Source organism: Capsella rubella, unplaced genomic scaffold (genome assembly GCF_000375325.1).
Source record: "Capsella rubella cultivar Monte Gargano unplaced genomic scaffold, Caprub1_0 scaffold_8, whole genome shotgun sequence".
Lineage (NCBI taxonomy): Eukaryota > Viridiplantae > Streptophyta > Magnoliopsida > Brassicales > Brassicaceae > Capsella > Capsella rubella.
Genome location: NW_006238916.1, coordinates 7,318,567 through 7,333,859, shown reverse-complemented (window position 1 = coordinate 7,333,859; position 15,293 = coordinate 7,318,567). Strand labels below are relative to the sequence as shown.

The following is a 15,293-nucleotide window of genomic DNA, read 5'->3' as shown; positions in this document are numbered from 1 at the left end:
ACAACAATATACAGCAAATATATCTAATAAAATATACAAACAAACCAAATATATATATATATATATATATATATATATATATCATCACATAATAAGACAAGAACCTAGATTGAATAAGATTATTTGAATAAGAAAAATATTTGTTTACCTTTATATATGCGGTCTCTTGTGATATTTTCTCCTTATTAAAACTTTAACAATCTGAAAGATTAGGAAGAAGAAAACAAAAAGCATATATTAATCTTCTGTGTGACACTTTTATATTGAATCTAATTGTTGACATGATCATCATGTCGAGATCAAAAATAAGAAGGGATTTATTGAGAATGAAAACTCATTTCTTACCAACTCAAAAGCTCTAATGCACGTATGGCCACCTCTCTTGGTTGAGGCCTTATATAGTTTTTACTAGTCAAAACTTATGTCAAAAGAATCTAAGATTACCAATTTTCAAGAATTAGATTACTATAACTAGTGTAAAAGTTTTTCATTGTATTTAATAATTAACCAATTGACATGACATACAAAATTAACATAATATTGTTGAAACTTGAAAGCATGTTCAAACCTCAAAATTGTGAATTAGAACTTATGGACTTTATTTTAATGATAGGTTGCAATATATTTTCTGGTAAAAGAAAAAAACAAAACTGCCTTACCAGATACTACATTAGACACACTTCAGATGTATATTTAACCGTCAATAAAAATGTTACCGAAATTTTTAGATAAATACAAAACTTCTAATCATTAATAATAAAGCTATCAAATGCGAATTTCACGGTGATTTTGACAAAGTAAATTAAATTTTACGGTACAATTACAATGTTACAATATTTTTGTCAATATACAGTGTTATTGTTTCCATCTTGCATACAAAATAAATTGGAAGTCAAAGTAATTTTGGTTTCCAGTTTTGAAATGATACATGTCTTTGAGTTTAAATGGACTGTAGATTTTAATGACAGACTGCAATACTTTTTTATTGTTGAGAATGGGTAAGTATAGCTTATTTAACTGGTGTTGACAAAGATCAATAAAATCAAATTAAAGGATAATCAACTATATATATATGAAGGTATTATTGAGAGACCTTACTTGGTATAAAATTATCAAGGTCTTTAGTCAAAAAAAAAAAAAAAAATTATAATAAACAAAATTTATTAAAAACGATTCTGTTCGGGATATTCAAATATTGCCTTCATAGGAACTATGAGTAAAAGAGTAAAACATATCTTTGACTGGTAAAATGCAAATATCACCAATGATGATGGTAAATTTATCAATTGATATCTTGTCTCAAAAACTTGTGGACGTGGCAAATATTTATGATTTGGATAAACGAGCAGCAACCCAACTATATCTGAATTTTTCTTTTCTGATTTGCACATTAAAATTTACTAAAGAAGCAGACAATAATAATAATAAAAAATGTAAAATTGCAATTGTGGAACAAAACAAATTGAAAGAAAGAAAGAAAGAAAACAAAAAAGCCTCCAGAGAAATTTCACTATACGGATGGCTTTTCATCAAAGAAACTCCGACCAAAGTAAGCATATGATACTGTACTAACAGAGAGAAAGGCAGAATCTAATGACACTGTTGGACATTTTTTTAAAAATAGAATTTGGTATGATTGGGAAAGGACCTTCTTTAGTAAGACTTGGCAAAGATTGCAACTTCTTCTGCTGGATTTCCAGTCATTAGGCATGTTTTAGTCCCCTGAGTCTGTTCAAACGGGAAACATCGAATGGTTGCTCCGGTTTCTTCTTTTACCCTTTGTTCATCCGCGTCACTAGCTGACCAAGGACCTCTTGCCCATTTTCCAGAAGAGATTGCGTCTTTGAGCTCATCGTATGAGTTCACATCCACAATGTTACTGCATAATAATCACATCAATATGTGAGTGAGTGTTAAATGCTGCATACTTATGGAAAACATCTGTGGGAGGAAAAGATAACAAAATGAGTACCTATCCCTGAATGATACCGCCTTTTCTAGAAGCGATGATTGGATCTCATCCAACTTCTCTTTTACATACGCCACTAAAGTTGATGCCTCCATTGATATTCCAAAAACTTTTCCTGCCTTTCCTGGTATATCCCTCCTTGAGACAACAACACTGTTACTAGATACATCGCGTGGACCAATTTCAATCCGTAGAGGAATTCCCTGAAAATTGATTTATAAAACAAATAAATCGATCAGAACTTGAACCCCAGAAAATGATTCTAGTGTCTTTTTTAAGAGATTAACAAACCTTCATTTCCCAGAAATTGAATTTCCATCCTGGAGTTCGTTGATCTGTGTCATCAAGTTTAACTCTAACCCCAGCAGTTTGCAAAGCTTCCTTCACTGATGATGCAGCACTGAGAACTCCTGTTTTCTCATTGTCCTTTTTCCAAATAGGTACAATTACTACCTTAAAAAGAAGAAAAGAGAAAATTAATCTCAACTCCCGATCATCACTTCCAACTAAGCTACTGGTATAACAACTATCATTTTTCCTAAAGATTATCACTAATGTTCCTGACCCTTCCCACAACAAATCCTATTTAGCAAACAAATGGAAGTTCAGATATCATCAAAGGAAACTGCTGAAGAAATTCCCAAACTAATGAACCTGTATTGGAGCTATCTTGGGGGGAAGCATAAGACCAGTGTCATCTCCGTGAGTCATGATAATGCCACCAACAAAACGTGTACTGACTGCCCATGATGTCTGCCACACATGTTGCCTTTCACCATTTTCATCTGCAAACTGGCATTGTCATATATGTCAGTTAAAAATCTATCAAGACAAAGTAGCAAAACAAAACATGTGACAAAGCAAAGCATAGATGAACCAATATGCACTGATGCTGTCGTCATTAAATAAAGATGAGAGAACTTAACTCCAAACAAATTCAAATGTCAGGTCCGAGCATGACACACTTCTAAGATAATAGTTATGTACCTGAGTTCCAAAGGCACGAGAAAAGTTCTGCCCCAAATTGTGGCTGGTACCAGCCTGCAAAGCCTTCCGATCACCCATCATAGCCTCAATAGTGTAAGTTATATCAGCACCAGCAAAAGTCTCTAATTTTGATTTTCGACCTGGAATAACTGGTATTGCAGTTTGCTCAAAAGCAAATCTGGTATAGATTTCGATCATTTGTTTTGCCTGCAATACAACAGTAACAATTTTTCAGAGGAGAGTACCAAGAAATGACTCCACAAGTTGACTACAACAAAAAAAAAAAAGAACAAACCTCCTTTTCTGCCTCCTCAGGAGAGGCATGAGCAGTGTGACCCTCTTGCCAAAGAAATTCAAGAGTCCTAATAAATGGTTTTGTTCGCATCTCCCATCTAGTGACATTAGCCCACTAAAACACAGAAAGAAGAAGTATAACCAGGAGCAGTGATAAGTGCCAGATTTATAATACCCAGAATGATACACAATTTGAATGTCAGTCCAGACCTGATTGATCATGAGAGGAAGATCACGATAACTGTGAATCCACTGGGTAAACATATGATTCACAATGGTTTCACTTGTAGGCCTAACCTGCCACAACCTCAACAAGCAGAACAATCAAAGCCAAAACTTAGCTGATGAATTTTCAAAATTCTAGCTTTGTGGTAAAACAGAATAACGACGGAAGAATGCCTACCACAAGCTTCTCCTCAAGTTCTTTTCCTCCTCCTACAGTGACAAGGGCTAGTTCAGGACTAAATCCCTCAACGTGTGAAGCTTCTTTCTCTATAAACGAGTATGGTATAAACTGCACAAAAGACCAAACCATCACTATTAAAGCCCAATGCAACTTCAAAACATGAATTTCACCAAGAAACAAACTTCAATTATGATTAATCTATAATTCAAGAACACAAGTGTTTCATCAGTCTTATACCAACTCAATGCTAAATCTAAACTAAGTTACCAAATTAAACCAGCTCAAGCTTAATATTTTCTGAATTCGAACTTCAAATTGTACCTGTGGGAAGTACATGTTGCTATGGCCAGTCTCTTTGAACTTCACATTCAAATAATCCTACGAATCATCAACAAAAAATCTCAAGCAAAAATTAATCAACATCCGAAAAAATCAATTCGAATCCAAAATTCCAACAAGAAACCTGAATCGCTTCCCAGATCGCGTAACCATACGGACGAATAACCATAGTACCACGAACAGGACCATAATCAGCGAGCTCAGCACTAGCTATAACATCAAGGTACCAAGCATTGAAGTCCTGCGAGCGAGGCGTAACGGCTCGGTCCGACCTAAGCCGGTCAACCTCCGGTGACTTAGTCTCCGGCGAAGCAGTACCACTGGGCGCCGTCGCGAATCCAGAGAGAGGTCTGTTCCGTAGACATACGGTCCGACGAAGAGAAGCTGGGTAACGACGAGTTGTGGCGGGAAATAGAATGGAAGTGAGTGAAGGGAGTCTTAGAGACGCCACCATTTATCTCCTTTTCCAGAGAAGTTTTTGTGGATTTTGTTTCTGCTGCTTAAAGGTCGTTCATAGAAGTTTGTCTTCTCTTCCGAGCTGATGATGATGAATTGATGACTCTCAAAAGTCAAAACTTCTCAGTCCTTGTAAACTCATCTATTGTTAGCCCATTAAGCTTTAAATGGACCTATAAGCCCAATAAACCTATAAGCTTTCAAGTAAATATGTTTGGTTATAACAAAGTAGTTTCATGAGAATACTAGTAGGATGTTTTTATTTAAGTTATTTAAAATATATATATAGTATACATACACACTTTTTCATTTTCTTGTATAGTATATATGTTAACTCTTTTACTTCACAGATCAAGTGAAAGATAATATAATACAAACGTCAACTGCATAAGATGTATGAGTTGTCATAAATGAACTCTTCAATTCTTTGTCCAACTAATTTCATATGAAATGTACATAAAATATAATGTAATGTCGTCGTCATGTTGAAAGTTTGGTTACATCACAAATTCAGATAGGACCTGGGGGGGAAGTGTTTAAGACCTCTCATAGTGACGTAACCCAACTCTTTACACTAAACCACTAGGCCACCACCTCACCCTCTCATGTATTTGGTAAAATTACATAACACAATGCTTGAGATTTTTATCTATGTGATATTGTTGACAAAGCCAAAAAAAAAAAAAAAAAAACACGGTATGATGAGAAGAGTTGCGTATATTAATTAACAAAAGATTAATTTAAGTATTTTGCATAAGTTCTGTTTAGCTGCAAACAGCTTTGCACCAAACAATAATTATATTATCTTTTGTTTTTCCTAATGACCAAAGTTTTTTCTAAGATATTCCAAGTACACGGAGTTTACAAGTCTCTCTCTTTCGCGTAAAGATGGGATAGTTTTCATAAAATAGAATAAATCCACAAAATTATATTTTTTAAAATAAAGAATATCGATATGCCATTGCCATGGGAAATGGACCCATCCCCCCATTGCCAACTTTTATATTTAGTGTTAAAAATAATTGAACAAATAAGGTCCATGACTATATATATATAAATATAAAAGTCACCATATCTTAATTATTTATTATATTCTCTCATTCTCAATTTCTCACCAACATATTCTCTCACTCACGTTAAAAACCAAGTCCAAAAATCATATAATTTATCACACGCATACATTTACAATACTTGTTAATAACCTTCTTGTCCTAGTATTGGAAGAAAAAAAAAACAAAGAATTGGTAGGTTTGTATAATAATGACTAAGAATCATTAGTAATTTGTCAAGTTGTGTTGTTATTGCCACACCTGCAAGATTCTAGTGCAAAAATTTCCTAACGCATAAATTCTGTAATATCTTACTCATTCCAAATATACTCATTACAAATAATTTGAATATTAAAGAACCTTAAGAAAATTCCATATTTTTATTAGTAAAATATTACAATAACAACAAAAGCCTTTTCTTTGTTACATAAAATATTCCTAACTTGCCTTTTTTTTTCTCCGATCCTCCATTTTTTATATATATTAATACACTTTTTTAGAAATGGAAAATCACAATGATTATAATATCAGAATATATCCTGAGAAAATTAAGAACAACAATTATAATAATAATATGATATGGTAATAATCCAATTATAATAAGAAGAACAAAAAAAAAAAAAGAGTGTGAAGTTAACGCCAAGCAGATGCGACAGCGAGTGTCCGTCCCATCCAACCAAAGCACACACCTCCGTTATCTTCTTTAACGGTAAAACCCGAGTGAACTCGTTTTCCGTTATTATTACTCAGTCTACTCTTCATCGACTCAGCTATCTTCTCACTCGATGCCATCAACTCAAACCCTGCCATGCTCATCCTCATTCTCCATTTCCCGAACACCTCACACCGCTCTATCCGATCCATTCCTTCGCACGCCACCGCGTTTACTATCTTCCGTCCTATCCCTTCCTCCACTTTTCCCCGGTCCGTATTCGAACTAGGAACCGTCGACTCCACCGACTCGAGCAACGCACCGTAACACGCGCAAGACTCGCTCACTCTCCCTAAAAACGGCGCCGTGTTGGAGTTCATCTCTTGCTCCACTATAGTCACCACGCGCGGGTTAAGTCCCTTCACGCGGCGGAGAAGCTCGTCTCTTGGGTTCTCCGTGCATACGCTTTCGTCTGGAACACGATAAAGCTTGAAAGCTAAGTTCACTGCTAATGGCTCGTCGGGATCACATCCTAGTGATTCACGGCTTAGATCACCGAGTCTTAAACTCGCCACCACGTTGAAACTCACCGAGATACCGAGTCGATCACCGAGTTGGCTCAACAGATCTCCGACTGCTTTTAACCTCTCTTCCCCTCCGTCTCCTACCACAAATCCGTCGCTGTTGTTCGTCACAGCGGTGATCTTAACCACCGGAGTCTTCGTATTTTGACTGTTACCGTTTCGTCGCGTCGACAGCGCGTGGAGAAGGTGTACGTATTGTCCACCTTCTCCGATATCGAAATCGATGACGTGGAGATTTATCACCCCTTCGTCATTGTTACCGGCGGCGTCGAGGATAGCGAGATTCGCCGCCATGAAACCGAGTTTGAAACAAGGAGATAGCTCGTAAAGCAATTGAGTCGAGAGTAAATGCTCCTTCCCGTACAATTCCGTCGCCGGAGAAGGTAGACTCTCAGCCGGATTATTAATCCGATGACGAAGCGCCGTCACCATGAAATCCACAAGCTTCTCCTCCGAGTTCCTCCTCAAATTCGGCGTCTGTGAAACACTCGCCAGTATCTCCGACGCTATCTCCGTCTTCCCTTCCGCAATCGCCGTCGCGATTTCCATAACCGTTTGCCTCGAACATACCGATGTCGTCGTCGAAGCTGTAGAAGGCGAAGAAGACGAAGAAGAAGAGCTCGGTGAAGAAGTCATAACCGGGTTCGGGTTCGGGTTCGGATCCGGAGTCACGAGATTTTGAATCCAATCGGAATTTGAATTCGTAATAACTGACACGTCATCATCACCACCTCCTTGTGCATCACTCTCATCGTCGTCATCATCTAAAAGCTGTTTCTCAAGCTCTCTTAAACTATTCAACATGTTCTCCGATTCATGAACCCGGTTCTGCTGAACCGGTTCGATACAAGGAACGCCGGTTAACGTCAAATTGTTATTAGTGTTATCACCGGACCCGTATCCCATACGGATCCCACCAAATAAACCTAAGTCCGATTGCTGCGTCGTCGTCTGAGACCGGAGAACCGGTAAGCCGTAACGCTGAGAGAAACTGATATCATTCAACGACGTGAGATCGATCACCGGCGACGGAGATTGAAGATGATTCTGATAATTTCTAGGCTTCACGGACCTTAGAAGAAACGCGTTGAGAGCTGCTTGATTATAAAACGGTTGCTGTTGTTGTTGTTGCTGATACTGCTGATGTTGATGTTGCTGAGCCGCTTGAAAATCAGCTAACGTACGTTTTCCGGCGAATCCATGACCGGCGGCGACTCTGTTCCCGATCTGATCAAGAAACATACCAGGAACCTGATTCCTATACGTCGGTTGAATATTATTATTATTACCAACGTTGATTACAGTTCCAGGACCTCCAGGTATAACAGATCTACCACCACCACCATTGAAAAACTCCGGTCCACCACCACCGCCGCCGGGAAATCCAGATGACATTTTTGTATTCTCTCAAAAGCTCAGAAATGAAGAAAGAAAGAGATCAGTTTCTTAAAAAAAAAAAAGATTACCAAATTTTGATGAAACGCATGATAATATGGAAAGAGAGGAGAGAGAGATTAGATACTCTCTGAGAAACGTAGAGAGAGAGAGAGAGAAAAGAAGAGTTGCTTTCTCTAATGGCATTTTGAGGTGATGGTGACGATAATATAAAAGGAAAGAGTAAGAGGCTTTACAACCGTCAGATCAGATATTTAAATTTATGTTTTTACCCTTGAGGAAATTAATCGGACGGTGAGGATCTGTTGTTTGAGACTCCCCAAACACCTGCATCTGTCTTTCACCGTTTTCTAACCGAATGTTTTCTGTCATTTACGAAACAATGAGCTATGATTACGACACGTGTCTGTTTTTGGAAAGATGTGTGGCGTTGGATTGTGATCACAGTCTGTTACGTTATAAACTCTGTGTGTATGTGTAACTGAGTTTGGGTTCTGGTCTTTTCACCCAAAACAAATATTTAATATTTGGTCTTTTGTTTACTTTTTTTTTTTCTTTGAGTAACAAAATTACCGGGTAATCGCTAGGATTATCTACCACGTGTCGGTCACTTACTTGCATTTGCGTTTGGAATATTTCTTTTTTTTTTTCTACATTATTTAAAAGTCGGATAGGTACTAGAATATTTTTGTTACTATAATTAAATTATAGAGATAAATTACAACGCTTACAATAATAAAACCCATTAATTATAAATTAAAAGGAAATAATGAATAATGTTCTACATTACGTTTGAGTAATAATATTGACCATTAAGGTAACAAATATTCTCCACAAAGTTTACAATTAATGAAAAGTATATTTTTTTATTTAAAATAAATTAATTTAAGATATATTATTGTTTTAAAAATATGGCCTGAAATAATTGTTTCTCCAAAGAATGCTATAACAACTGGTAGTTTGTAATCTATATTGTTAATTGTAAAAAAAGTCATCATTTTAGATGTACTTTTGAATATTTTTGCTTATAATTTTAATAATCAAAATTTTCAACAAAATTAATTAATAATCATATTTTAAATCCGTAAAAGTTTAAACGAAAAAATAGCATTTTGAATAGTGACACCAAGACATGAGACGCAAAACGAATCAAGCGAATTAAATTTGACTATAGTTTATCAAGTGGATCGAACGAAACAAAATTTATATGACGATCATGTCGTGTAAATATATAATAGTTAACAAAGTCTGAAAACCTTATAAATTACAATTACACTATACGGAAACCGCCTTAACTTAAATAGAGCGAACATAACAAGCAAAATTCGCATTTACAATACACATTACTATTCTGCACCGTCTCACAAATTTTATTTTATTTATGAATGGTTACAAAATGCGGATAGTATTAGATAGAACACACTTCAACGCATTTTTACATGTCACCATTTATGACTTTCAAAAACTACTATGTTTGATCATATACACATAGTTTGGAATAGTAGTTTTAACAGCTGTATTTTGATAGCTACATTTTAATGGATACTCAAAAACCATCACGAAATTACTTAATTTTCCATCATCTTAAAAGATTATTGTCCTTCAATTTTATTTCTGAAATAAAGAAATTTAAATAAAATATAATCTCATTCAATATTTTTTTTTCTTTTGTTTATCACAATTCACAACATTACAAGTAACCTACTACTGTAAATCTATACATGTTTAGGAAATCTCCTGTGACATAAACACAAAAGAAGAAAAATTCAATTTAAAAAAAAAAAAGAGAAACATGCCACTTGGGTTTCAAAGTAGCATCAGATTTTCACATGCAAGTGCGAAGTTTCCGTTTCGTACTCTTTTTTTTTTTTTTTTTTTTACCTCTTCCGATAAAACATAAAACACTGTCACGACACAACTTTTAAAATGTAGTAATTAAAACTATTATTTTCTTTCACTTTTCTTCTATTGTAAATAATAAATTTATATACATTATCGGAAATTTTCGAGTTGTAGATGCAACTATACAAAATAAGTAATCTGTATTAAATTACTTGATAACAAAAAAGATGTATATTAAAGTAACTGTTATATTGTTCTTCTTTATCTTGTTCCAATTGCAATTATTAATTCTAAAAGTCATTAGCACGAAATTTATGTGTTCATATGGTCATAATCAGGTTGACGACCTTTAAGAAAACAAAAGATCGCCGGCACTATAATATATATTATTGTTATTACTCTCATATGTTTGAGTTATCTCAAATTTTATAAAAGCTCTCAATTTTTTTATCGTTATATTTTTTCAAACAAATAATTGGTTTTATAATAGCCCTACCTTCCATAACTTTGCCAAAGTCTTTTAACAAATGTGTAATATGAGGAAATGAATGAAAAAATAAAATAAAAAATAAGGTTTCAAATTGGCTATGAGAAGGAAGGGACCTCAAAACTTGTAGTTGTAGAAGAAGCAAATTGCCACTTTAAACAACTTAACTTGGCCCTATCGAAAATCCAAAAGCTACTTATTAAATATTTTTATGAAAAGGGACATATATATATTTGAGAAAACACACAATAAGGATTTGTTTTTATATAAATATTGGGGGGTACTAAGAGTTATGGGTATGTTCATGGCACTTTATAAGAAAAGGTTTTGCACCACAAACTTATATGTCTCTCTATATCTATAAATTCAGAATTAATTGCTGTACTTAGTTGGATGTACATTAGTTTTGACACATATTAATATAGTCGAGATGCTATTGATTTGGTCATTTCAATCAGAGATTTATTTAGGTCTTCCTGGCAAATATTGAATCTAGAAAAATAAAGTTATATATAGATTTCTCTTTTTGTTTTTGAAATGCATAATGTGATTCGGCTGAATAAAATACTATATGAGTAGATATTGACTTTATATTAAGACGTAATTATGAAACATGATGCAGTACGTAAATAAATTTCTCGAAAAAACTTATAAGATAGGAATACAAAAAATATGAGAATTATGTACTTTTATTGACAAGTATTAATTGAATAAAATACCAAAAATATAACAAATATTAATTGAATAATACTCTTATACTGTTGTTTTTTTTTTTTTTTAAGTAAACAGTATTGCATAGCTGTTGGAGAGAGGAGATGATCTTTTCCATTTAATGTAGATTTTAATTTTTAATTGGTCGTTAAGCTTTTAGCTTTCATTAATAAAAGCGTTTCAACAGTTATTTATAATTTTGTTGTCGTAACCAAATATTTAATTTCATCGAGTTGAAACAGTAATGCTTTCAAGAAGATTTTTATAACGAAAGAATATATATATATATATATATATATATATTAGCATCCATATGAAAGTGTTGTAGTGAATAATCTGAAAATCGGGAACATAATAAGAGAATTTGGTGACGACCAACAAGAAAAAAAAAATAAAGAGTTCGTCAGCTTTTGATTCTATTAATAATGCAAAATTATATTCTATTGCATTTTACATTAAACTCTTGTCTCAATGATAGATAATTTACATATAATATAGTTTATTCCCTTATTATACTGTATACAAACACAATTATCTCAAAGCTTTCGTAAAAATAAAACCATAGGCAAAAAGTTTTTGACATTTTCTTGGTAGGTTGCGTGAAGGCAAAGAACCTAATGAGTAAAAATTAGCTTAGCAAACTATATAGTATATCATCATTTATAAATACTTTTTCTACCTAAATCTATATTTTAAAATTTTAAATCTTGACTTATACACTTTTTATGTTTATAATTTTCTACATGATCTCTTAAATGTAATTTTTTCAACACGTGTACAACTTGTGCCTTGCCTAACTCGAGTCTTCTCCACCATATAATATAATAAGGGGTTGTTAACACAAATAAGGAGTTCCAACCATTTAGTATTAGTGTGTATAACGTAATCTTCTTAATTTCATGCATGTTTAAGTTAATATTGGTTGGTTTAAGATACATTTTGTAGACAAATATTATAATATGCGACCAACAATTAAAGCATGGGGATTTGTGGCCTATACCAAAACTTAGAGCAAACCACACAATTGGCACATATAGTTAGTTTTGGACTTTGTAAATTGAAACAGTTTATTAGTTCTTTACAACTATTTCTTTACATAAAAAGAAAATTATATGAAAAAACATAAGCAATGGTGTAAATGATATGATTAAGAGATAATACAGAGGGACGAATAAGAAACAACAAAAGTGAAGTTGACCATTGTGAGGGCATATTGGTTAAGCAATCATAAAGCCAAAAATATATATATATGAAAAAGTGGGTACGTTAACGTAGGTCCTGATTTGGTGGTGGTACTCGACTGTTCATATTAGCTAACCGGAAGTTACCGGTTTATAGAAATCGTTTTGATTCTTCGGCCGTAAAGCTACTTATGAAAAAAAACCAAACAACTTTAACTTTTTCAATCAGTGCACAACTGATATAAGATCTAATCTATGGCTTGTGGTATTATTTTTCTTCCATAAATTGTCTTTACCATAATTTTCTGATAATGATTACAAATAATATAGTACAATTTAATTAGCAACAAAAACTACTTGAATCTGATTACAAAAAACCATTTGAGTTTTCACATCAAACATGCTCTATTTTTGTTTCTTGATTTTTGGGGAAAGATTAAAGACTTTATAGTTGACACAATGACATATATATATTTAGTAGTATTGATTTCCTGAACGAAAAGAAAAGATAGTATTAGTTGCATGGTGATGTAGTAATAGTCTAAAATCGAACATTATTCTCGTAAGTTGAAATATATTCATCTTATTGCAAAAAATGTTGAAATCGAAAGAGAAGAGATAAGACGACTAGTCAGTTTAAACGGTATGGGGGGGATTTGGAAGAATTAATAACCGGTTAGTTCTACTTCTCTTTCAAAATTTTACGAAAATGTCAAGTATTGTTTCGCAGGGAACATGTTACTTGTGTTAGCCCAAAATAGAAAAATGAAAATAAATTATAGTATTACGATCGAGCCACACGAAAGCCACACATTTTTCTTCTCATTGTTTTCATTTCTTGCTTTTTTGCAATTTTGTTTTCCACGTATGTGTCCCAATCATTTTATTTTTTCTCTTCTTTTTACGTGACAAGTCAACTAGTTACTAGTCCATGTAACTAGAGTTTTTTTTTTCATCAAGTATAATTTTTTTGTATAGATTCATGTAAATTTGTGTACGTGTCTAGAAGAACATCAATGTAAAGTAATTTGGAGAGTTGTTCAGCATGACTTGACTTACGTCTCGAAGGTTTCTGTATATGCATAAATAGATAGACAAGAGTAAACTAATATTCGTGTTATTTTTGTTTTAACTTATCAATTTATTGAAGAAATAAAACAAAGCGTCAGGGTGGCCGAGTGGTCTAAGGCGCCAGACTCAAGTTCTGGTCCTCGTAAGAGGGCGTGGGTTCAAATCCCACTTCTGACAATTTCCTTAATTTTTCCTCTTTTTTTTCAGACATGTGTTTAACTTCAAATTTGTCTCTTCTCTTCTCTTTTTCGAGGATAGAAAAAAAAACTAACAAAAAAAACCAAAATATTGATAGAAAGAAGACTCGTACTAATGTTAGAAGACAAATCAGCTCAAAAACAGAGAAAAATATTAATCTGATCAAGCCTCGTGAATGTGTATGAAATAGCTCATAATAGTCACAAAACTAACCAAATAGATTATAGATTCCTAATTATTAAACAGTCATGTATCAGCTTTTTTGCTTCCTAGGCAAGCGATATCCACCGAAAATACAAGCATGGTCACCTTCCCAAGTGTCAAGAACCAATAACTCTGTTGCTCTCAAGTCTTCCATCTGCAGCTTCTCAACTTCCTTCTGATACACTGTTTCTGCTGATGACGTTGAGTCTATACCTTTCGCCTGAAACATAACAATTAAACAAACAATGCACATTAAAAGAGAGAAAAGATTTGGCTTGAATGATCAATGGTTGCAAGTTTTTTTTTGTTACATACGTTTATAGAAGTCATAAAGTGACCTCCAGATTTGAGGAAATATGATGCATTGAGAGCCATTATCGTAGCTTGATCTGGTTGGTTAACATCAGAGAAGATAATATCAACCATTCCAACAAGCATTCTGTATTTAGCTGGATGTCTAGCATCTTCAATGATTGGTACGACATTTTCTCTCTTCTCCGCCATGTTCATCAAATCTTTACCACATATATGAGAATGTTCAACAGCATAAACACATCCCTCCTACCAATCAGAACAGCAAATAGTTAAGTAACATGCAGAGAGAGAAAAAAAAAAACAATTAAAGGGGTTAAAGGTTAACTAGGGTTAGGGTTTACTTACAGGGCCAACAATGTCAGAGACATGAGATACAGTGTAACCCGAAGAAGCACCAAGGTAAAGAACTTTAAGACCAGGTTTCTACAATTTCAAGAAACAAGTGTTTGTTTAGTTTCAAGAACAAAGTAATAAGAGAGATTGTTGCTTGATCTTATGGGACTTACGATCCAAATGTTATCAACACCAATGTTAATAGCAGCAGCTAACTTGGATCTATGATGGTTCCAAATTCTGTATTCAACTGTAGATCGATCTTCCTTCTGAGCAAAGATTCTCTTCTCATTGTAAACGAGTTCACCAGGGACTAAGTTCTTGGTAGCAAGAGCATCTCTTTTACTCTTGGCAATGAACACTCCTGCGTGCCTGTGTGGCGCCACCAACACTTTGCTTCCTCCCTTTATTCCTCCCTCGGATTCACTTTCAAGGCCTTTTGCTTTTTTGGTCCCTCCTCTTCCACGGCCTCTTCCACCGCAGCCAGTGCCACCACCACCACCACCACGTCCTGAGCATAATCATATACATAAAACCGAAAAATAACTAATCAGGGAGTATTACTAAATCTCCAAATAAAATTGGATTGAAGCAGTGAGGATTCAAAAACAGCTTACGTAACAAGCAAGTTAGCTTGAGAAATTGTGATATAACGAATTTGCAGTAAACGAAACCCTAAACGTTAGGTCGAACAGAGAAACAAGTTGAATTAGGGTACGTTACCTCTTTGGGGAGTTCTCATATTTGCTATAGAGCGAGAGCTGAAGGGACGAAAAAAGAAGAAGGGAAAACAATAAAGATGAGATTGACGGACGAAGAT

The 15,293-nt window shown here is 34.2% G+C and overlaps 3 protein-coding genes and 1 non-coding gene across 4 annotated transcripts; 1 reads left to right on the top strand and 3 right to left on the bottom strand.

Annotated features, from left to right (window-relative positions):
* Nucleotides 1-1,445: 1,445 nt before the first annotated feature.
* Nucleotides 1,446-4,530, bottom strand: LOC17875359 (proline--tRNA ligase, chloroplastic/mitochondrial). The gene is made up of 10 exons (XM_006280208.2): nucleotides 4,120-4,530; nucleotides 3,978-4,034; nucleotides 3,654-3,764; nucleotides 3,461-3,547; nucleotides 3,252-3,365; nucleotides 2,957-3,163; nucleotides 2,624-2,761; nucleotides 2,261-2,422; nucleotides 1,973-2,172; nucleotides 1,446-1,879 (listed from the first exon to the last, which is right to left on the bottom strand). The coding sequence occupies exons 1-10, from the start codon at nucleotides 4,447-4,449 to the stop codon at nucleotides 1,654-1,656; spliced, it is 1,632 nt and encodes a 543-aa protein (XP_006280270.1). The 5' UTR covers nucleotides 4,450-4,530; the 3' UTR covers nucleotides 1,446-1,653.
* A 1,471-nt stretch (nucleotides 4,531-6,001) lies between these two features.
* On the bottom strand, nucleotides 6,002-8,295 carry LOC17876390 (scarecrow-like protein 8). The gene has a single exon (XM_006280076.2). It carries the CDS (start codon nucleotides 8,129-8,131, stop codon nucleotides 6,134-6,136), a length of 1,998 nt encoding a protein of 665 aa, XP_006280138.1. The 5' UTR covers nucleotides 8,132-8,295; the 3' UTR covers nucleotides 6,002-6,133.
* Nucleotides 8,296-13,516: 5,221 nt separating this feature from the next.
* TRNAL-CAA lies at nucleotides 13,517-13,600 on the top strand. The gene has a single exon. It is a non-coding gene; the product is annotated as a tRNA-Leu (tRNA).
* A 274-nt stretch (nucleotides 13,601-13,874) lies between these two features.
* Nucleotides 13,875-15,215, bottom strand: LOC17874741 (putative rRNA 2'-O-methyltransferase fibrillarin 3). The gene is made up of 5 exons (XM_006282026.1): nucleotides 15,197-15,215; nucleotides 14,647-14,984; nucleotides 14,486-14,563; nucleotides 14,141-14,386; nucleotides 13,875-14,045 (listed from the first exon to the last, which is right to left on the bottom strand). The coding sequence occupies exons 1-5, from the start codon at nucleotides 15,213-15,215 to the stop codon at nucleotides 13,875-13,877; spliced, it is 852 nt and encodes a 283-aa protein (XP_006282088.1).
* Nucleotides 15,216-15,293: the final 78 nt, after the last annotated feature.